Source organism: Salmo trutta, chromosome 38 (genome assembly GCF_901001165.1).
Source record: "Salmo trutta chromosome 38, fSalTru1.1, whole genome shotgun sequence".
Taxonomy (NCBI): domain Eukaryota; kingdom Metazoa; phylum Chordata; class Actinopteri; order Salmoniformes; family Salmonidae; genus Salmo; species Salmo trutta.
The window spans coordinates 23,339,272-23,362,402 of NC_042994.1; the positions used below are offsets into that span (position 1 = coordinate 23,339,272).

The window sequence follows — 23,131 nt, forward strand, 5'->3', positions numbered from 1 at the left end:
TAGAAACCCCATTTGTTTAAGCAAGTCAGCCATATCAGCTATGTTTTTTTTAAAGGCAGTAAATGACGCTGAATGAACTGTTTCGCTGCTAGACAAGGCTCAGCTGATAGCCAGGTGTAACAGTGGTAAGGTGTTGGAACTCTGCTGTTGGGACAGCTTTATGTAGGCCCTAACAGTTTGTGGGCACCATTTGTCACCGTTATGGTGCAATTCATGTATTGTTTAGTGTTGTGTTGTGTAGTGGCTTTGCTGGCAAGCATCCCACATTTATTTGGGTTTGCCCTACCAAGATTTACATGCTAAATTCGCCACTGTATAACATCAAGATGCAGGGATGCAGGGAAAGAGAGAATTAGCCTGTTCACCAGGTTAACAAAGTTAGCTAGTTTTGTTTGAAGACCCATCAGTACCATTTAAGACAAAGAGCTCAGTTAATGTTAAGCATCTTCAGCGATCCTCAGTTAATGTTAAGCATCTTCAGCCATCCTCAGTTGATGTTAAGCATCTTCAGCCATCCTCAGTTGATGTTAAGCATCTTCAGCTATCCTGAGTTAATGTTAACCTCTTTGGGATGGGGGCGGTATTTTCACGTCCGGATGAAAAGCATGCCCAAAGTAAACTGCCTGCTACTCAGGCGCAGAAGCTAGGATATGCATATAATTGGTAGATTTGGATAACGTTTCTAAAACTGTTAACATAATGTCTGTGAGTATAACAGAACTTATTTGGCAGGCAAAACCCTGAGGACAAACCATCCAGGATTTTTTTGTTGTTGTTGAGTTGACTGTGTTTTCTATTGGTATTCTATGGGGAAATAGATTTATGAGGCACTTGGTTGCAGTTCCTATGGCTTCCACTAGATGTCAACAGTCTTTAGAAATTGGTTGATGTTTTTCCTTTGAGAAATGAAGAAGTACGGCTATTCAGAATGAGAGTCAAGCCAAGTGCACTTTTTTGTTTGGTGTGCGCGACCTGGAACTCGCTCCACTTTCATTTTGTCCGCTATTGAACACAGTATATTCCGTCTTAAAATTTATCGATTATTTACGTTTTAGGATACCTAAGGATGGATTAGGAAAGTTGTTTGAAATGTTTGGACAAAGGTTACAGGTAACTTATTAGATATTTTGTCGTCATGTTGGGCGAGTTGGAACCGGAGTTTTTCTGAATCAAACGAGCCAAATAAATTGACATTTTGGGGATATATAAAAAAGGAGTTTATCGAACAAAAGGACCATTTGTGATGTTTCTGGGACATATTGGAGTGCCAACAGAAGAAGATCTGCAAAGGTAAGGCATGATTTACATCGTTATTTCTGACTTTCGTGTCGCACCTGCTTGGTTGAAATATGATTTTCATGTGTTTGTATGGTGGGGTGCTATCCTCAGATAATCGCATGGTTTGCTTTCGCCGTTAAGCCTTTTTGAAATCTGACATGGTGGCTGGATTAACAAGAAGTTAAGCTTTATTTTGACATATTGCATGTGTATTTTCAAGAAGGTTAAATATTTATAATAATTACATTTGAATTTCGCGCTCTGCAATTTCACCGGATGTTGTCAAAATGTTCCGCTTGCAGAACGTCTAGCCGTAACAGGTTTTAAGCATCTTCAGCTATCCTCAGTTAATGTTAAGAATCTTCAGCTATCCTCAGTTAATGTTAAAACTTCTTTGGGATCTGGGGGCAGTATTGAGTAGCTTGGATGAATAAGGTGCCCAGAGTAAACTGCCTGCTACTCAGGCCCAGAAGCTAGGATATGCATAGTATTAGTAGATTTGGATAGAAAACACTCTGACGTTTCTAAAACTGCTTGAATGATGTCTGTGAGTATAACAGAACTCACATGGCAGGCAAAAACCTGAAAAAAATCCAACCAGGATGTGGGAAATCTGAGGTTTGTAGTTTTTCAAGTGATTGCCTATCCAATATACAGTGTCTGTGGGGTCATATTGCACTTCCTAAGGCTTCCACTAGATGTCAACAGTCTTTAGAACCTTGTTTCATGCTTCTACTGTGAATGGGGAGAGAATAAGAGCTATTGGAATCAGGTGTCTGGAAAAATGGCATGAGCTCAGTCACGCGCATGGCCGAGGGAGCGAGCTGAATTCCTTTAAATTTCTAAAGACAAAGGAATTGCCTGTTTGGAATATTATTGAAGATTTATGATAAAAACATCCTAAAGATTGATTCTATACATCGTTTGACATGTTTCTACAAACTGTAATGCAACTTTTTTGACTTTCGTGCATGCGCCTACTGCATTTGGAATAGTGAACTGAACGCATGAACAAAAAGTAGGTATTTGGACATAAATATGGACTTTATCGAAACAAAACAAACATTTATTGTGGAACTGGGATGCCTGTGAGTGCATTCCGATGAAGATCATCAAAGGTAAGGGAATATTTATAATGCTATTTCTGACTTTTGTTGACTCCAACATGGCGGGTATCTGTGTGGCTTGTTTTGCTGTCTGAGCGCTGTACTCAGATTATCGCATGGTGTGCTTTTGCCGTAAAGCTTTTTTGAAATCTGACACAGCGGTTGCATTAAGGAGAAGTGTATCTTTAATTCTATGTAAAACACTTGTATCTTATATCAACATTTATTATGAGTATTTCTGTAAATTGATGTGGCTCCCTGCAAAATCACTGGATGTTTTGGAGGCAAAACATTACTGAACATAATGCGCCAATGTAAACTGAGATTTTTGGATATAAATATGAACTTTATCGAACAAAACATACATGTATTGCGTAACATGAAGTCCTATGAGTATCATCTGATGAAGATCATCAAAGGTTAGTGATTCATTTTATCTCTATTTCTGCTTTTTGTGACTCCTCTCTTTGGCTGGAGAATGGCTGTATGTTTTTTTGTAACTAGGTTGCTGACCTAATATGGTATGCTTTCGCCATAAAGCCTTTTTGAAATCAGACACTGTGGCTGGATTAACAAGAAGTTAAGCTTTAAAATGTTGTATAATACTTGTATGTTTGAGGAATTTTCATTATGAGATTTCTGTTGTTTTGAATTTGGTGCCCTGCACTTTTACTGGCTGTTGTTGAGGTGGCGTGAGGACGCTAGCGTCCCACATATCCCAGAGAGGTTTTAAGCATCTTCAGCTATCCTCAGTTAATGTTAAACATCTTCAGCTATCCTCTGTTAATGTTGAGTATCTTCAGCTATCCTCAGTTAATGTTAAACATCTTCAGCTATCCTCTGTTAATGTTGAGTATCTTCAGCTATCCTCAGTTAATGTTAAACATCTTCAGCTATCCTCTGTTAATGTTAAGCAGCTTCAGCTATCCTCAGTTAATGTTAAGCATCTTCAGCTATCCTCAGTTAATGTTAAGCATCTTCAGATATCCTCAGTTAATGTTATTAAGCATCTTCAGCTATCCTCAGTTAATGTTAAGCATCTTCAGCCATCCTCAGTTGATTGAAAACAACACAGCCTTTAACTCATTACTCAACCTACTCAACTGACAACATAGGGTAAGGAGCATTATCTTGACATCACCCAGTGTGTGTGTGTGTGTGTGTGTGTGTGTGTGTGTGTGTGTGTGTGTGTGTGTGTGTGTGTGTGTGTGTGTGTGTGTGTGTGTGTGTGTGTGTGTGTGTGTGTGTGTGTGTGTGTGTGTGTGTGTGTGTGTGTGTGTGTGTACCTTTACAGGGTAGAGGGCCATGAGAACAGCAAAGCTGCTAAGGTGGGTACAGGAACACACGGTGTGTGTAGCGTTAGACGTGACTTTGGTACAGCCACGCCTTGACCACGCCCCTCCCTCTTCATGGACACGCCCCTCCGACCAGAACACACAGGCATAGTTCATCTCCGCTGACTCCGCCCTCACCTGGGGTAGGGTGGGGGAGGGAGAGACAGAGAGAAAGAGACAGCGAGAGAGAGACAGAGAGAGAAACAGAGAGAGAGAGAGAGACAGAGAGGGAGAGTGAGAGAGGAGGATGAAACATTGGCTAAGCACTTCTTAGAGAACTGTCTCTTCAACAGATCAGTATGTTAGGCCATCATCAGTCTGTTAGGCCATCGTCGGTATGTTAGGCCATCGTCGGTATGTTAGGCCATCGTCAGGTATGTTAGGCCATCGTCGGTATGTGAGGCCATCGTTGGTATGTGAGGCCATCGTTGGTATGTGAGGCCATCGTCGGTATGTGAGGCCATCGTCGGTATGTGAGGCCATCGTCGGTATGTGAGGCCATCGTCGGTATGTGAGGCCATCGTCGGTATGTGGAAAAATGCAAGTCCTAACTGTAGCTGTATGATTATGATATACTAGAATATTTACATTCTTGATATGTTAACATCAGCCCTACGGCATATGTTATATTATCAAATGTTACCTGTAGATGTTTGAAGGTGAGCATGACAGGCTGGGTGAGGTGTTCTGTTGCTGGGTTACTGACGAGAGCTGTTACCACCTTGGAACTGATCTGGTAACTAGGCTTTGATGCTGTGGCGGTTGTTGTGTCTGTGTCTGTGTCTGTGTCAGTGAGGTACTGGAAGGAGTTGTTGACAGATCTCTCCACTGTCTTGTAACACACCAACCCAGCCAGAGTGAAACCTGTGAAGCACAGAATGAAACAAGTTACCAGTATGTCTTGTAGCTTTCCCAGAATTCCCAGGTTTTTCAGGTTTCCTGGTTGGATGATTCCTGGAATAAGGAGGTGCTTTGAAAGGCTGGTCATGGCTCACATCAACAAAATTATCCCAGAAACCCTACACCCCAATTTGCATATCGCCCCAACAGATCCACAGATCATACAATCTCTACTGCACTCCACACTGCCCTTTCACACCTGGACAAAAGGAACACCTACGTGAGAATGCTATTCATTGACTACAACTCAGATTTCAACACCATAGTGCTCTCAAAGCTCTTCACTAAGCTAAGGACCCTGGTACTAAACACCTCCCTCTGCAACTGGATCCTGGACTTCCTGAAAGGCCGCCACAGGTGATCTTCAACACGGGGGCCCCTCAGGGGTGCGTGATCAGTCCCCTCCTGTACTCCCTGTTCACCCACGACTCATGGCCAAGCACGACTCCAACACCATCATTAAGTTTGCTGATGACAGAACAGTGGTAGGTCTGATCACTGACAACGATAAGACATTCTATAGGGAGTAGGTCAGATACCTGGCCGTGTGGTGCCAGGATAACAACCTCTCCCTCAACGTGATCAAGACAAAGGAGATGATTGTGGACTACAGGAAAAGGAGGACTGAACACATCACCATTCGCATCGACAGGGCTGTACTGGAGCAGGTTGAGAGCTTCAAGTTCCCCCTCAGGAGACTGAAAAGATTTGGCATGGGTCCTCAGATCCTCAAAAAGTTATACAGCTGCACCATTGAGAGTATCCTGACTGGTTGCGTCACGGCCTGGTATGGCAACTCCGACCACAAGACACTACAGAGGGTAATGAGTACGGCCCAGTACATCACTGGGGCCAAGCTTCCTTCCATCCAGGAGCTCCGTACCAGGCGGTGTGAGAGGAAGGCCCTAAAAATGGTCAAAGACCATTAAGTCACTCTTGTCACAGACTGTTCTCTCTGCTACCGAACGGCAAGCAGTACCGGAGCACCAAGTCTAGGTCCAAGAGGCTTCTAAACAGCTTCTACCCCCAAGCTATAAGACTCCTGAACATCTAATCAAATAAGCTACCCTCCCACCCCCTTTTTTTACGCTGCTGCTACTCTCTTGTTATTATCTATGCATTGTCACTTTAATAACTCTACTTATATCTACATATTACTTCAATTACCTCGACTAACCCGCCCCCCACACATTGACTCTGTACCGGTACCCCTTGTATTTAGCATCACTACTGTTATTTTACTGCTGCTCTTTAATTATTTTTTTTATTTTTTACATATCTATTTTTTGTAAGCATTTCGATGCCTGTGACAAATACAATTTTACTTTACTTGATTTGAATAAGCAGGAAATGCGGAATCCAGGATTGAAGTAATATGTAGATAGTTACTGGTACTAAAAGATACAGTACTTAGTTATAGATATGATGGTGATGATGATGATGAGGATGAGTAGCCTACCTGGGTATGTCCCGTTGCCGGTGGCTGTCTCCCAGCTGATGTCCAGTCGAGCGTTGTCATTGGCCAGGCTGATTGGCCCAATGGGCGGAGTCTGTCCCCTCCTCACTGCTAGCTCTGCCTCTGTGTACAAGGACAAGGAAAACAGTGAAGGAGGATGTGTGTGTGTGTGCATGTGTGAGTTTTTGTCTGGTTCATGTGTATGTGTGCGTGTGTTACCTGTGTGGTCTGTTTCCATGGTGGTGTGGGTGTCTCTGAGCTGTGGACCGATGAGCATCAAGGTGTCCTCCACGGCGCCTAGCAACCCACTCACCTCCCAGCTGTTGCTTAGGATACCTTGAGACAGGAAACTGTCTATCTCTGTGAAGACATTCTACACACAGGAAGTGGAAACAGGTAAAAGGAAGTGAGTGAACGAGGTGCATATGTTTATATGCATGCATGATTGCACTGTGTGTGAGTGTGCATGCTTGTGTGTGTGTGTGTGTGTGTGTGTGTGTGTGTGTGTGTGTGTGTGTGTGTGTGTGTGTGTGTGTGTGTGTGTGTGTGTGTGTGTGTGTGTGTGTTTAACCTCCAGTAGGATCTCTCCAGTCAGTCTCCCTCTGGCTGCGTCCCCAGATTTACTTAACGCCAGACAGCTTTTCCTCATCAGAGACAGGAGACCAGCTAAACCTGGAACAGTCTGAGAGAGAGGAAATATATTGACATATATTATAGTCCCAGAAGATAGCACTTAAAAGTACTAATTAAAACACTTGTTTCTAAAGTGGTCTTAGAGAGAGAGAGAGACACACACAGAGAGAGAGAGAGAGAGAGAGAGAGACAGAGAGAGAGAGAGAGAGAGACACACACAGAGAGAGAGAGAGAGAGAGAGAGAGAGAGAGAGAGAGAGAGAGAGAGAGAGAGAGAGAGAGAGAGAGAGAGAGAGAGAGATATTTTAAAACTCATTATAAGATGCAAAAGTGAGTTGCAGTATTTGAAAATCAGTTATTTTAATGACTGCTCACTGCCATATTCTATAAATGTTCTGGATATTTCACTGACTGCTCACTGCCATATTCTATAAATGTTCTGGATATTTTACTGACTGCTCACTGCCATATTCTATAAATGTTCTGGTTATTTCACTGACTGCTCACTGCCATATTCTATAAATGTTCTGGATATTTCACTGACTGCTCACTGCCATATTCTATAAATGTTCTGGATATTTTACTGACTGCTCACTGCCATATTCTATAAATGTTCTGGTTATTTCACTGACTGCTCACTGCCATATTCTATAAATGTTCTGGATATTTCACTGACTGCTCACTGCCATATTCTATAAATGTTCTGGATATTTTACTGACTGCTCACTGCCATATTCTATAAATGTACTGGATATTTCACTGACTGCTCACTGCCATATTCTATAAATGTTCTGGATATTTGTCACGATTCCCACCGACGGTGGCGCCCCCTCCTGCTCGGGTGGCGCTCGGCGGTCGTTGTCACCGGCCTATTAGCTGCCACCGATTCCCTTTTGCTTTTCCCTTTTTTTATTTTGTGACACCTGTGGTCAGTTAGCCATTAGAGGGGCTATTTAGTTTAGCTGGCCCGCTCCTGTTCGTGAGGGATTAATGATTGTTTATTTGATAGACGGCTTATGTTCGTGTCGACGTTGTTTTGACGCCGTATGTATTTTCTCCCCTGTGTGTGGGAACCTTTGTTTTTTGTGGGAGTGTATATATTAAAAACACCACTACCCTGTGTTCGCTCCTTCCTGCGCCTCATTCCTCCTCCACGATCACCAAGTCGTTACAGAATCCCGCACCATAAGAAAAGGCATGGAATCAGCGGGAGCAGCGGCCACTCCTCTGCCCTCGATGGAGGAACGCGTACTCCACCACACGACAGTCCTCCATCGCATCGGATCGGCAATAGACCAGATGATGGAGAGGATGGACCGATGGGAGAGAAGTGGTATCCTCTCTCCACCTCCACCTCCCCCGATACAGCCATCTTCGACCCCCATGACGTCTGGCTCTGGCGCACTTCGTTTGGCGCTCCCGAGGGAATACGATGGGGCGGCGGCTGGGTGCCAGGGATTTTTGCTCCAGCTTGAGCTGTACCTGGCCACCGTCAGACCTGCTCCCACGGGGGAGGAGAGCGTGAGTGCCCTCGTTTCCTGCCTGACGGGCCGAGCTCTGGAGTGGGCTAATGCGGTCTGGAACGGTCCAGACTCAGCGAGGGACCACTACCCAGAGTTCACCCGCCGCTTTCGGGCCGTGTTCGACCACCCTCCGGAAGGAAGAGCGGCGGGTGAACGGCTGTTCCACCTCAGGCAGGAAACGAGGAGTGCCCAGGACTTCGCGCTGGAGTTCAGGACCTTGGCTGCTGGGGCGGGGTGGAACGACAGGGCCCTCATAGACCACTACCGCTGCAGTCTCCGGGCGGACGTCCACAGGGAGCTGGCCTGTCGGGACACAGCTCTGTCCCTGGACGAGCTCATAGATATGTCCATACGACTGGACAATTTGCTGGCTGCCCGAGGGCGTTCGGAGAGGGTCCTGCCCGTTCCACCCCCGTGCACCCCCGCCCCTACCCCTATGGAGGTGGGGGGGGCCGTGCAAAGGGGCACCGGAGGAAGTGGCTCCTCCTGCACCAGCTGTGGTCGGAGAGGACACACGGCCGACCGGTGCTGGAGGAGCCAGTCTGGGAGTCGAGATGGCAGGCAGAACACTTCTCGGTCACCTCAGGTGAGTCAGCACCAGATTCACCCAGGACCCCCTGTTGGTCACGTGTTTTTACCTGTTTTATTTTCTAACTTTTTTCCCTCTTCCCAGCATAGGGCGCTAGTCGATTCAGGCGCAGCTGGGAATTTTATGGACCGTGGACTTGCCATTAAGCTGGGCATTCCGCAGGTGCCGATAGATTCCCCTTTCCCTGTGCACTCCCTAGATAGCCGGCCATTAGGGTCAGGGTTGGTCAGGGAGTCTACGGTGCCACTGGACATGGTAACGCAGGGGAATCATAAGGAACGCATTAGTTTTTTCCTTATTGATTCGCCTGCGTTTCCGGTGGTGCTGGGGGTCCCCTGGCTGGCTGGTCACAATCCCCGTATTTCGTGGAAACAGGGGGTTCTCCTGGGGTGGTCAGAGGAGTGTTCAGGTAGGTGTCTAGGAGTTTCCATAGGTGCTACGTCGGTGGAGAGTCCAGACCAGGTGTCCACCGTGCGCATTCCCCCTGAATACGCCGATTTGGCGATCGCTTTTTGTAAAAAGAGGGCGACTAAATTACCACCTCATCGACAGGGGGATTGTGCGATAGATCTCCAGGTTGACGCTGCGCTTCCCAGGAGTCACGTGTACCCCTTGTCACAGGAGGAGACTGCGGCTATGGAGACATATGTCACGGAATCCCTGGGACAGGGCTACATTCGGCCCTCCATCTCACCCGCTTCCTCGAGTTTCTTTTTTGTGAAGAAAAAGGAGGGAGGTCTGCGTCCGTGCATTGATTACCGAGGTCTAAACGCTATTACGGTGGGGTTTAGTTACCCACTACCTCTCATCGCTACGGCGGTGGAATCATTTCACGGAGCACAGTTCTTCACAAAACTGGATCTCAGGAGCGCGTATAATCTGGTGCATATCAAGAAGGGAGACGAGTGGAAAACCGCCTTTAGTACCACATCAGGCCATTATGAGTACCTCGTCATGCCGTATGGGTTGAAAAATGCTCCAGCCGTCTTTCAATCCTTTGTTGACGAGATTCTCAGGGACCTGCATGGGCAGGGCGTGATAGTCTATATCGATGACATTCTGATATATTCCGCCACCCGCTCCGCGCATGTGTCCCTGGTGCGCAAGGTGCTTGGTAGACTGCTGGAGCATGACCTATACGTTAAGGCTGAGAAGTGTGAGTTTTCCAAACGAGCCGTCTCCTTTCTGGGTTATCGCATTTCCACCACGGGGGTGGTGATGGAGTGTGACCGCGTTAAGGCCGTGCGTAATTGGCCGACTCCAACCACGGTGAAGGAGGTGCAGCGGTTTTTAGGCTTTGCCAATTACTACCGGAGGTTTATCCGGGGTTTTGGCCAGGTAGCGTCTCCCATTACCTCACTGCTGAAGGGGGGGCCGGTGCGTTTGCGATGGTCGACGGAGGCGGACGGAGCCTTCAAGAAGTTGAAGACGCTGTTCACCGACGCACCCGTGTTGGCGCACCCGGACCCGTCTTTAGCGTTCGTAGTGGAGGTGGACGCGTCCGAGGCTAGGGTGGGTGCCGTGCTATCACAGCGCTCGGGTGTGCCTCTGACACTCCGCCCCTGCGCTTTCTTTTCGAAGAAGCTCAGTTCGGCGGAGCGTAACTACGATGTGGGGGACAGGGAGTTGCTAGCAGTGGTCAAAGCTTTGAGGGTGTGGCGGCACTGGCTTGAGGGGGCTAAACACCCCTTTCTCATCTGGACCGACCACCGAAACCTGGAGTACATCCGGGCAGCGAGGAGACTGAATCCGCGTCAGGCGAGGTGGGCCATGTTCTTCGCCCGGTTTAGGTTTACCATCTCCTATAGACCGGGTTCCCTGAATACTAGGGCCGACGCGCTGTCCCGTCTCTATGACACGGAGGACCGGCCCATCGATCCAACTCCCATCATTCCAGCGTCTAGGCTGGTGGCACCTGTGGTATGGGAGGTGGACGCGGACATCGAGCGGGCATTGGTGTTAGAACCTGCGCCTGCGCAGGTGCCCTTGGGGCGCATGTATGTGCCGCTCGGTGTTCGTGATCGTTTGATTCGGTGGGCGCACACGCTACCCACTGCGGGTCATCCTGGTGAGGCGAGGACAGTGCGGAGTCTAAGGGGGAAGTACTGGTGGCCCACCTTAGCTAAGGATGTGAGGTCCTATGTCTCTTCCTGTTCGGTGTGTGCCCAGAGTAAGGCTCCTAGGCATCGACCAAGAGGGAAGTTACAGCCCCTCCCCGTTCCACAACGACCATGGTCGCACCTGTCCATCGACTTCCTGACAGATCTTCCCCCCTCTCAGGGGAACACGGCGATTCTGGTGGTTGTGGATCGGTTCTCTAAGTCCTGCCGTCTCCTCCCATTGCCCGGTCTCCCTACGGCCCTGCAGACTGCGGAGGCCCTATTTACCCACGTCTTCCGGCACTACGGGGTGCCGGAGGACATTGTCTCTGATCGAGGTTCCCAGTTCACATCCAGGGTCTGGAAAGCGTTTATGGAGCGGCTGGGGGTCTCGGTCAGTTTGACCTCCGGTTATCACCCCGAGAGCAATGGGCAGGCGGAGAGGGTGAACCAGGAGGTGGGCAGGTTCCTGAGGTCGTATTGCCAGGACCGGCCAGGGGAGTGGGCGAGGTATATTCCCTGGGCTGAGTTAGCCCAGAACTCACTTCGCCACTCCTCTACTAACATATCACCCTTTCAGTGTGTGTTAGGTTACCAGCCGGTCCTGGCACCATGGCACCGGAGTCAGACCGAGGCTCCTGCGGTGGAGGACTGGGTCCAGCACTCCAAGGAGACCTGGAGAGCCGTCCAGGACTCACTAAAGGAGGCCAGTGCGCGGCAGAAGAGGAGTGCTGACCGCCACCGCAGTGAGGCGCCCGTGTTCACACCGGGAGACAGGGTCTGGCTCTCGACCCGGAACCTGCCCCTCCGCGTGCCCTGCCGGATGCTGGGGCCGCAGTGTGTGGGGCCCTTCAAAGTCCTGAGGAGGATAAACGAGGTGTGTTATCGGTTGCAACTCCCTTCCTATTACCGTATTAACCCCTCATTTCATGTGTCTCTCCTCAGGCCGGTGGTAGCTGGTCCCCTTGACGAAGATGAGGTGCCGGAGGTCCCTCCGCCCCCTCTGGACATCCGGGGGTCCCCGGCGTACAGCATACGGGCCATACTGGACTCGAGACGCCGGGCGAGGGGCCTACAGTACCTCGTTGACTGGGAGGGGTACGGCCCGGAGGAGAGGTGCTGGGTGCCGGCGGCGGACGTCCTGGACCCATCTATGGTGAGGGAGTTCCACCACCTCCGTCCGGATCGCCCTGCGCCTCGCCCTCCGGGTCGACCTCGAGGCCGGTGTCGGCGCGCTGCGGGAGCCGCGCGTCAGGAGGGGGGTACTGTCACGATTCCCACCGACGGTGGCGCCCCCTCCTGCTCGGGTGGCGCTCGGCGGTCGTTGTCACCGGCCTATTAGCTGCCACCGATTCCCCTTTGCTTTTCCCTTTTTTTATTTTGTGACACCTGTGGTCAGTTAGCCATTAGAGGGGCTATTTAGTTTAGCTGGCCCGCTCCTGTTCGTGCGGGATTAATGATTGTTTATTTGATAGACGGCTTATGTTCGTGTCGACGTTGTTTTGACGCCGTATGTATTTTCTCCCCTGTGTGTGGGAACCTTTGTTTTTTGTGGGAGTGTATATATTAAAAACACCACTACCCTGTGTTCGCTGCTTCCTGCGCCTCATTCCTCCTCCACGATCACCAAGTCGTTACAATATTTCACTGACTGCTCACTGCCATATTCTATAAATGTTCTGGATATTTCACTGACTGCTCACTGCCATATTCTATAAATGTTCTGGATATTTCACTGACTGCTCACTGCCATATCCCATGAATGTCACCCTAAAGTGTTAGTCATTATGAGTGACATCAGGTGTCAGGGTTTAGAACTCACCTGTCCAGGAGTCTGATCCTCTTTGACCTGGTCACAGGTCAGTACTGAAGGAAACACAAAACACTACTGTCACACCTGGATCGACACTACTCAGCACATACTGTACATATTACAAAACACGACTGTCACACCTGGATCGACACAACACATACATATTACAAAACACAACCATCACACCTGGATCAAAACTACACAGTACAACACAACAGAACATAACACAACAGGACACAACACAGTCACACCTACACAACAAAACAACACAATCCCACCTGCACAACAACACTACACAACATAACACAATATAACATACCACCATCACACCTGCACAACAATAGCAACCACACAACAGTACACAGCACAACACAATGAGAACTAACAACCATCACACGTGCATGTTATCTGCACCACAACACCACACCACAACACACACCATACCACAACACCACTACACATGCAAATGAAAACTGTCACATCCTTATCATGCTCATAGTAGATCCAAGTTGTTGCCATGGGTAACCATGTTTACCATCAGATACCAACTAACTAAGATACAAATCAAGACATGAGACAGAGAGGAAGTTGAGGTGGAGATTGAAACACCCAGAAACCCACAGCACACCAGTGCTGAAATGTTACCATGGTAACCATCCTAGCACGCATCCCAAATGACACCCTATTATATAGTTCCTTATGGGCCCTGGTCTAATGTAGTGCACTATATAGGGAATAGGGCCCTGGTCTAATGTAGTGCACTATATAGGGAATAGGGTCCTGGTCTAATGTAGTGCACTATATAGGGAATAGGGTACCATTTGAGCTCAACACTAGAAAGAGGAACAAGCCAGTGGAATAACGGTATCTACAGCAACAGAAGAAAGTCCCTACTGTAATATAAGCACCACACTCAGATCAGTTTACATAGTCCATTACTGATCATCATTATCCAGGCTTACACAGTACAACTGAACCTAGACCTGTCCTTATGGGGCGGTTTGCACAGCAGTGACTTCTGTTTGGGGAAGTAGAATTGGGAACAGTGAGGGAAGTAACCTCTGTTTGGGAAAGTACTATCGGGATCAGTGTACAACGTAAAACACCAAATAATGCATGCAGAGCAGAATTAGGCCGATACCAGCTAATTATGAAAATCCAGAAAAGAGCTGTTACATTCTACAACCACCTAAAAGGAAGTGATTCCCAAATCTTCCATAACAAAGCCATCACCTACAGAAAAATTAACCTGGAGAAGAGCCCCCTAAGCAAGCTGGTCCTGGGGCTCTGCTCACAAACACAAACAGACCCCACAGAGCCCCAGGACAGCAACACAATTAGACCCAACCAAATCATGAGAAAACAAAAAGGTAATTACTTGACACATTGGAAAGAATTTACAAAAAAACTGTGCAAACTAGAATAGCTATTTGCTATTTGAGAGTACACATTGGCAGAATACCTGACCACTGTGACTGAAATCTTTGACTATGTACAGACTCAGTGAGCATAGCCTTGCTAATGAGAAAGGCCGCCGTAGGCAGACCTGGCTCTTAAGAGAAGACAGGCTATGTGCACACTGCCCACAAAATGAGGTGGAAACTGAGCTGCACTTCCTAATTTATAGATGACCATGAACTGAGACCCTTGCATCACACACACACACACACACACACACACACACACAAATACTCACCAGTACACTGTCCAGAAAAGGTGAAGTTGACAGTCGTTGTGGATACGAACCCAGGAAGACACTGACAGTAGAAGCTCCCCTGTGTGTTGTAACACGTGGTATTACTTCCACAGGGTGGGGTACTGTCCCACTCTTTACACTCATCTGTATCATCACATTGTTTTCTTGTTTTGGCTATGAAGCCCAGGCCGCAATCCCTGGCCTCTAGGTTTCCCAGTAGACTGAAATGAAGACCTGTGAGGAGAGAGGGAGAGAGTTATTTAACCAGACAACCACTTTAAGCTTAGGCTCTTTTAAGACAATGTGTACATCCCAAATGACACCATATTCCCTATATAGTGCACCATTAGTCAAAAGTAGTTCACTGTAGGGAATAGGGTGCATTTGGGACACATTCAATATATCAATTAGTGATAGCCATGGGATATTGGCCTACTAGTAATACTAAGCCTGTTATTGGTCCAGAATGTATTCTTTCTGATGTCACAGTGTAAAGTGTTCCAACAAGAGGGAACCTATCAACATAACCATGTGGGATTGTTACTCAACATCACAATAATTTATGGCTTAAAGCCATCAGATTGAACTCTGGACTTATTTTTATTCTTCCCCATTCAAGGACTGATTTAGGAACTCTCATTTTCATTGCAAAGGGAATTTCGTTTGGAGTAAAACGTTTCTGTTACTAAACATTTTGCAACTGTTTACAACTGCTTGCTACAGTTTTCATCTGAATGAACAGTCCTACTACCAGGGATGGAATTTACGGATTACGGACACTTGTTAGCCGGGCTGGTAGATTATTACTAGCCCGGGTCCAAAACATGTGCCGTGAAATATTTAAAAATACAAAATGTCACAGACGGGCTAGTTAGGCATATTTTCTACTATCCATATCTGACAAATACTAGCCTTGGACTAGCTTCATTCCCATCCCTGCCTACACCACAGTACTCTGGACCTCGTTGGGATGCAAAAAAGGTTCTCCTTTACAATTTGTGCATCCCAAATGGCAGTCTATTTAATAGGCTACTGTACTATAGGCCCATGGTGTCACGTCCTGATCATGGTAAGTTGTTATTTTCTATGGTGAGTAGGTCAGGGCGTGACAGGGGGTGTTTGTATTTCTATGTTTAGTTTCTAGTTTTGTATTTCTAGGTTGGTGTTTCTTTGGCATGACCTCCAATTAGAGGCAGCCGGTTGCCGTTGTCTCTAATTGGAGGCCACATTTAAGTTGATGTTTGTCCCACTTGTGTTTTGTGGGTGATTATATTTTGAGTAGTGTGTTTTTCTTCTCTGCGTCACAGTTTGTTGTTTTTGTGTTTCAAGTATTTAAGTGTATTGCATTCAGTTTCACAAATATAATATGTGGAACTACATAAATGCTGCATCTTGGTCTGCTCCTTCAGACAACCGTGACACATGGGTATAATCACCAGTAAAATACTTGTTCTCCACATTGCATATATTTGATTATCTTCGTGGTGCCTAATTGTCCTGAATTTACCAATTTCACTCCATATCTCCCTAAATGTGTGCTGCCATCTGGGATTGCGAGGTAATCTGCCCCTAAAGGTTTACTACCATCTGGGATTATGCTGTAATCTGTCCCTAAAACTGTGCTGCCACCTGGGATTATGCAGTAATCTGTCGCTAAAGGTGTGCTGCCACCTGGGATTATGCGGTAATCTCTTGTAGCAACTACTACTGAGTATCTGGACTAGTGAGTGAGTTTCAGAAAATGTGTATTTAAACATTTATTTCACCATAGTTCACACATTTAATAACCCGTACCGACTGGTAAAACATTCAGGATTATAGACTTGCCTTTGGTGACGGGAGAAGTTTCTGGGAAACAGCTAAACCAGAAGGTTGGGATGTGGCCTTCAGCGACGTGAGCGAAGAGGCTGCTGTTGTGTTTTGATTAATTTCACATTCAAGTTAATGATTCTTAAGCATCTGGTTTATGGAACTTTATTCAATAGCTCATTTACAAGTTCCGCTAATTACTATTCATTTTATAGTTGTTAAAAGTCGCTAATTAGTCACTTCAGAAATGTAATGTTGGAGGCTTTGGTTAGGTTCTCTGTATTTGTTATTTTGAGAAAAAAGATTCAAGAGCTCAGTGTTAATTTGAGTTAATTATATTGGAATTTTGCTCTATGTTAATTAATTTACATATTATGCTGATTCAGTTATTAATATTTTTCCATTAATTATTAGGGTCAAATTGTGATATGCTGAATTTTAGAGAAATAACATCACCTCTCTGGTTAATACTCATAAGTGCTCACCACCTTTGATTTCTTCACATTTCATTGTGCTAAGAAGGTGTTAAGTTTGTCTGGAAGCAAGACGTGTCTGGTTTTCTTTTTGTAGTCTGTGATTTCCTGTAGACCCTGCCACATATGTCTCATGTCTGAGCTGTTGAATTGCGACTCCACTTTGTCCCTGTACCGACATTTAGCTTGTTTGATTGCCTTGGGGAGGGAATAACTACACTGTTAATATTTGGCCATATTCCCAGTCATCTTTCCATGTTTAAATGCGGTGGATGATGATGATCCTTTTAATTTTTATTTGTTTTACTTATTTTACCAGGTAAATCGCCTGAGAACATTCTCATTTACAGCAACGGCCTGGGGAATAGTTACAGGGGAGAGGAGGTGGCATGAATGATGATGCTAATGATGATGATAGTAATGATGATGGTGATGATGATGATGATGATGATAGTGATGATGATGATGATGATGATGACGATGACGATAGTAGTGATGACGATGATGATAGTAGTGATGATGATGATGATAGTAGTGATGATGGTGATGACGATAGTAGTGATGATGATGATGATGATAGTAGTGATGATGATGATGATGATGGTGATGATGATAGTGATGATGATAGTAGTGATGATGATAGTAGTGATGATGATAGTGATGATGATAGTGATGATGATAGTGATGATGATTAGTATTATTAGTGAGGCTGGTGTGAGGATATCGGGGGTGTTACTGGTATTATTTCTGATGTCACACTGTCATTTATTCCCAACAAGGTGGAGCCTATCAACATGTGGGATTCTCAATATTCTAATGATCTCAAAACTGTTCCCAATCTAGAGATATTATAGCTAAGTAACTAAACTGAAGTATAGTAGAGAAGACAGAGATATTATAGCTAGGTTACTAAACTGAAGTATAGTAGAGAAGACAGAGATATTATAGCTAGGTTACTAAACTGAAGTATAGTAGAGAAGACAGAGATATTATAGCTAGGTTACTAAACTGAAGTATAGTAGAGAAGACAGAGATATTATAGCTAGGTTACTAAACTGAAGTACAGTAGAGAAGACAGAGATATTATAGCTAGGTTACTAAACTGAAGTATAGTAGAGAAGACAGAGATATTATAGCTTGGTTACTAAACTGAAGTATAGTAGTGAAGACAGAGATATTATAGCTAGGTTACTAAACTGAAGTATAGTAGAGAAGACAGAGATATTATAGCTAGGTTACTAAACTGAAGTACAGTAGAGAAGACAGAGATATTATAACTAGGTTACTAAACTGAAGTATAGTAGAGAAGACAGGGATATTATAGCTAGGTTACTAAACTGAAGTATAGTACAGAAGACAGAGATATTATAACTAGGTTACTAAACTGAAGTATAGTAGAGAAGACAGAGATATTATAGCTAGGTTACTAAACTGAAGTATAGTAGAGAAGACAGAGATATTATAGCTAGGTTACTAAACTGAAGTATAGTAGAGAAGACAGAGATATTATAGCTACGTTACTAAACTGAAGTATAGTAGAGAAGACAGAGATATTATAGCTAGGTTACTAAACTGAAGTATAGTAGAGAAGACAGAGATATTATAGCTTGGTTACTAAACTGAAGTACAGTAGAGAAGACAGAGATATTATAACTAGGTTACTAAACTGAAGTATAGTACAGAAGACAGAGATATTATAACTAGGTTACTAAACTGAAGTATAGTAGAGAAGACAGAGATATTATAGCTAGGTTACTAAACTGAAGTATAGTAGAGAAGACAGAGATATTATAGCTAGGTTACTAAACTGAAGTATAGTAGAGAAGACAGAGATATTATAACTAGGTTACTAAACTGAAGTATAGTAGAGAAGACAGGGATATTATAGCTAGGTTACTAAACTGAAGTATAGTACAGAAGACAGAGATATTATAACTAGGTTACTAAACTGAAGTATAGTAGAGAAGACAGAGATATTATAGCTAGGTTACTAAACTGAAGTATAGTAGAGAAGACAGAGATATTATAGCTAGGTTACTAAACTGAAGTATAGTAGAGAAGACAGAGATATTATAGCTACGTTACTAAACTGAAGTATAGTAGAGAAGACAGAGATATTATAGCTAGGTTACTAAACTGAAGTATAGTAGAGAAGACAGAGATATTATAGCTTGGTTACTAAACTGAAGTATAGTAGAGAAGACAGAGATATTATAACTAGGTTACTAAACTGAAGTATAGTAGAGAAGACAGAGATATTATAACTAGGTTACTAAACTGAAGTACAGTAGAGAAGACAGAGATATTATAGCTTGGTTACTAAACTGAAGTATAGTAGAGAAGACAGAGATATTATAACTAGGTTACTAAACTGAAGTATAGTACAGAAGACAGAGATATTATAGCTAGGTTACTAAACTGAAGTTTAGTAGAGAAGACAGAGATATTATAGCTAGGTTACTAAACTGAAGTATAGTAGAGAAGACAGGGATATTATAGCTAGGTTACTAAACTGAAGTATAGTAGAGAAGACAGAGATATTATAGCTAGGTTACTAAACTGAAGTATAGTAGAGAAGACAGAGATATTATAACTACGTTACTAAACTGAAGTATAGGAGAGAAGACAGAGATATTATAGCTAGGTTACTAAACTGAAGTATAGTAGAGAAGACAGAGATATTATAGCTAGGTTACTAAACTGAAGTATAGTAGAGAAGACAGAGATATTATAACTAGGTTACTAAACTGAAGTACAGTAGAGAAGACAGAGATATTATAGCTAGGTTACTAAACTGAAGTATAGTACAGAAGACAGAGATATTATAACTAGGTTACTAAACTGAAGTATAGTACAGAAGACAGAGATATTATAACTAGGTTACTAAACTGAAGTACAGTAGAGAAGACAGAGATATTATAGCTAGGTTACTAAACTGAAGTATAGTACAGAAGACAGAGATATTATAACTAGGTTACTAAACTGAAGTATAGTAGAGAAGACAGAGATATTATAGCTAGGTTACTAAACTGAAGTATAGTAGAGAAGACAGAGATATTATAGCTAGGTTACTAAACTGAAGTATAGTAGAGAAGACAGAGATATTATAGCTACGTTACTAAACTGAAGTATAGTAGAGAAGACAGAGATATTATAGCTAGGTTACTAAACTGAAGTATAGTAGAGAAGACAGAGATATTATAGCTAGGTTACTAAACTGAAGTATAGGAGAGAAGACAGAGATATTATAGCTTGGTTACTAAACATAAAGGGGAATATCACTCAAACTATATTTTGGTATTTGTTTCATTATGTTGTGCATGTCAGCAGTGAAGTTGTCAAGATATTGATAGCCATGAAATATCATGATAATTCATGTGTATCACTGAACTCAGAATGAGTCCATGCAACTTACTATGTGACTTGTTATTAAGCACATTTTTACTCCTGAACTTATGTAGGCTTGACATAACAAAGGGTTGACTACTTATTGCCTCAAGACATTTCAGATTTTCATTTAAAACGTGTATGTTCTACAACAAAAAAGCACTTTGACATTATGGGATATTGTGTGTAGGTAAGTAACACAAAATCTACATTAATACATTTTAAATTCAGGCTGTAACACAACAAAATGTGGAAAAGTGAAGGGTTGAGAATACTTTCTGAAGACTCCGTATGTCTTTAAAAATCTGTATTTGTCATCGACCAACTTCATTCCCTTTGGGGGACAAAAGATGACAAATGCAGCTTTGTAAAGACATACAGAGACTTCAGAAGGTATTAACAATCCTTTACTTTTTCCACATTTTGTTGTGTTACAGCCTGAATTTAAAATTGAATAAATTTGTATCATTACAGACTGTGTATATAGACAGTTTTAGTGTGTGTAGACAGTTTTAGTGTGTATAGACAGTTTTAGTGTGTATAGACAGTTTTAGTGTGTCTATAAAACATTTTGTGTGTATAGACAGTTTTAGTGTGTATATAATTTTTTTGTGTGTAATAAGACAGTTTTAGTGTATGTAGACAATTTCAGTGTGTATAGACAGTTTGAGTGTGTATAGACAGTTTTAGTGGGTATAGACAATTTCAGTGGGTATAGACAATTTCAGTGTGTATAGACAGTTTCAGTGTGTATAGACAATTTCAGTGTGTATAGACAGTTTGTGTGTATAGACAGTTTGTGTGTATAGAGAGTTTCAGTATGTATAGACAATTTCAGTGTGTATAGACAATTTCAGTGTGTATAGACAGTTTTAGTGTGTCTATAAAACATTTTGTGTGTAGTAAGACAGTTTTAGTGTGTATATAATTTTTTTGTGTGTAATAAGACAGTTTTAGTGTATGTAGACAATTTCAGTGTGTATAGACAGTTTTAGTGTGTATAGAGTTTGTGTGTATAGACCATTTTAGTGTGTATAGACAGTTTTAGTGCATATAGACAGTTTTAGTGGGTATAGACAGTTTTAGTGTATATATAATTTTTTTGTGTGTATAAACAGTTTTAGTGTTTGTAGACAATTTCGGTGTGTATAGACAGTTTTTGTGTGTAAATAGAAAGTTTTAGTGAATATAGACCATTTTAGTGTGTAAGGACAGTTTTAGTGTGTTTATAGTTAGTATGTCATAATGTATTTTGGTAAATGTCCAATACAGCTGTTTTTATCTCAATATCAAATTATTTTTGTGTAATCATGAAGTACTTTACTGTTATTGTTTTTAATCAAAATGGTCCAAAAGGAATCAAATTCAAATAAATAGCCTGGCTCTCATAATTTTTGTTTTGTTTTATCGTGACCTCTGGTTTGCTTTATATTAGGAATTTGAAAAGATTTATACTTTTACTTTTGATACTTAGGTATGTGTTAGCAATTACATTTTCTTTTGATACGTACTGTCAAGCGATGAGTGTAGCTGGTGCAAGTCAGGCGTAGGAGAGCAGAGATGAGTGAACAAAGAAGCACTTTACATAGGCAATAGTGAGAACAGAACGCAACCGCGTCACAAAAACAAATGCCCAAAGAACAAGTGAGGCAGCACAAAGTACAACAACCAAGTACAAAGTACCGGCTGCCACCAATCACGGGTACAAATAAAACCTGGCGCAACCCAGCGTGCCAATCTAGACAATAAACAATACCCCACACAGACATGAAGGGAACAGAGGGCTAAATACACATAGTAATCAAGAGGAGATGTAAACCAGGTGTGTGGAAAACAAGACAAAACAAATGGAAAAATGAAAGGTGGAGCGGCGATGGCTAGAAGACCGGTGACGTCGACCGCCGAACGCCGCCCGAACAAGGAGAGGGACCAACTTCGGCGGAAGTCGTGACACGTACTTAATTAACTATATTTAAAACAAATTACTTTTAGAATGGTCACTCAAGTGGTATTTTACTGGGTGACTTTCCTTTTTCATTTTCTACCAGGTATCGGACTTTCACTCAGTCAGGTATCTTTACTATCTTTACTTTTACTCAAGTATGACAATTGGATAATCTTTCCACCATCTTCAATTCCCCATCTGAATGGCACACATACACAATTCCTGTCTCAAGGCTCAAAAAACCTTTGACCTGTCTCCTCTTCTTCATCTACACTCATTGAAGTGGATTTAACCAGTGACATCAATAAGAGATCAAAGCTTTCACCTGGTCAGTCTGTCACGGAAAGAACAAGTGTTCATAATGTTTTGTGCACTCAGTGTAAATCTAAAACACAGGGAAATACAATGACTGCACTGGGATTTTCAGTTAAATTAGTTAGTATCTTAATATCTGTTAGCTACTATGTTATGTTCTAAGTTAGTATGTTATGTTATAAGTTAGCATGTTATGTTATGCTATAAGTTAGTATGTTATGGTATGCTATAAGTTAGTATGTTATGCTCTAAGTTAGTATGTTATGTTATGCTATAAGTTAGTATGTTATGTAATGCTCTAAGTTAGTATGTTATGTTATGCTCTAAGTTAGTATGTTATGTTATGCTCTAAGTTAGTATGTTATGTTATGCTCTAAGTTAGTATGTTATGTTATAAGTTAGTATATGTAAAGTTATGCTCTAAGTTAGTATGTTATGTTATAAGTTAGTATGTTATGTTATGCTATAAGTTAGTATATGTAAAGTTATGCTCTAAGTTAGTATGTTATGCTATAAGTTAGTATGTTATGTTATGCTATAAGTTAGTATGTTATGCTTTAAGTTAGCATGTTATGTTATGCTATAAGTTAGTATGTTATGTTATGCTATAAGTTAGTATGTTATGTAATGCTCTAAGTTAGTATGTTATGTTATGCTATAAGTTAGTATGTTATGGTATGTTATGTTATGCTCTAAGTTAGTATGTTATGTTATGCTATAAGTTAGTATGTTATGTTATGCTATAAGTTAGTATATGTAAAGTTATGCTCTAAGTT

At 43.0% G+C, this 23,131-nt stretch overlaps 1 protein-coding gene across 1 annotated transcript in view; it reads right to left on the minus strand.

Annotated features, from left to right (window-relative positions):
* Window positions 1-23,131, minus strand: part of LOC115178321 (adhesion G protein-coupled receptor E1-like) — a 38,825-nt gene that overhangs the window by 10,585 nt on the left and 5,109 nt on the right. Inside the window, exons 2-8 of the mRNA XM_029739459.1 lie at window positions 14,427-14,660; window positions 12,740-12,783; window positions 6,646-6,756; window positions 6,294-6,447; window positions 6,078-6,197; window positions 4,362-4,582; window positions 3,671-3,856 (exon numbers count right to left, since the gene is read on the minus strand). Of these exons, the coding sequence (XP_029595319.1) occupies window positions 3,671-3,856; window positions 4,362-4,582; window positions 6,078-6,197; window positions 6,294-6,447; window positions 6,646-6,756; window positions 12,740-12,783; window positions 14,427-14,660 (1,070 nt within the window). The remainder of the gene's footprint in view (window positions 1-3,670; window positions 3,857-4,361; window positions 4,583-6,077; window positions 6,198-6,293; window positions 6,448-6,645; window positions 6,757-12,739; window positions 12,784-14,426; window positions 14,661-23,131) is intronic.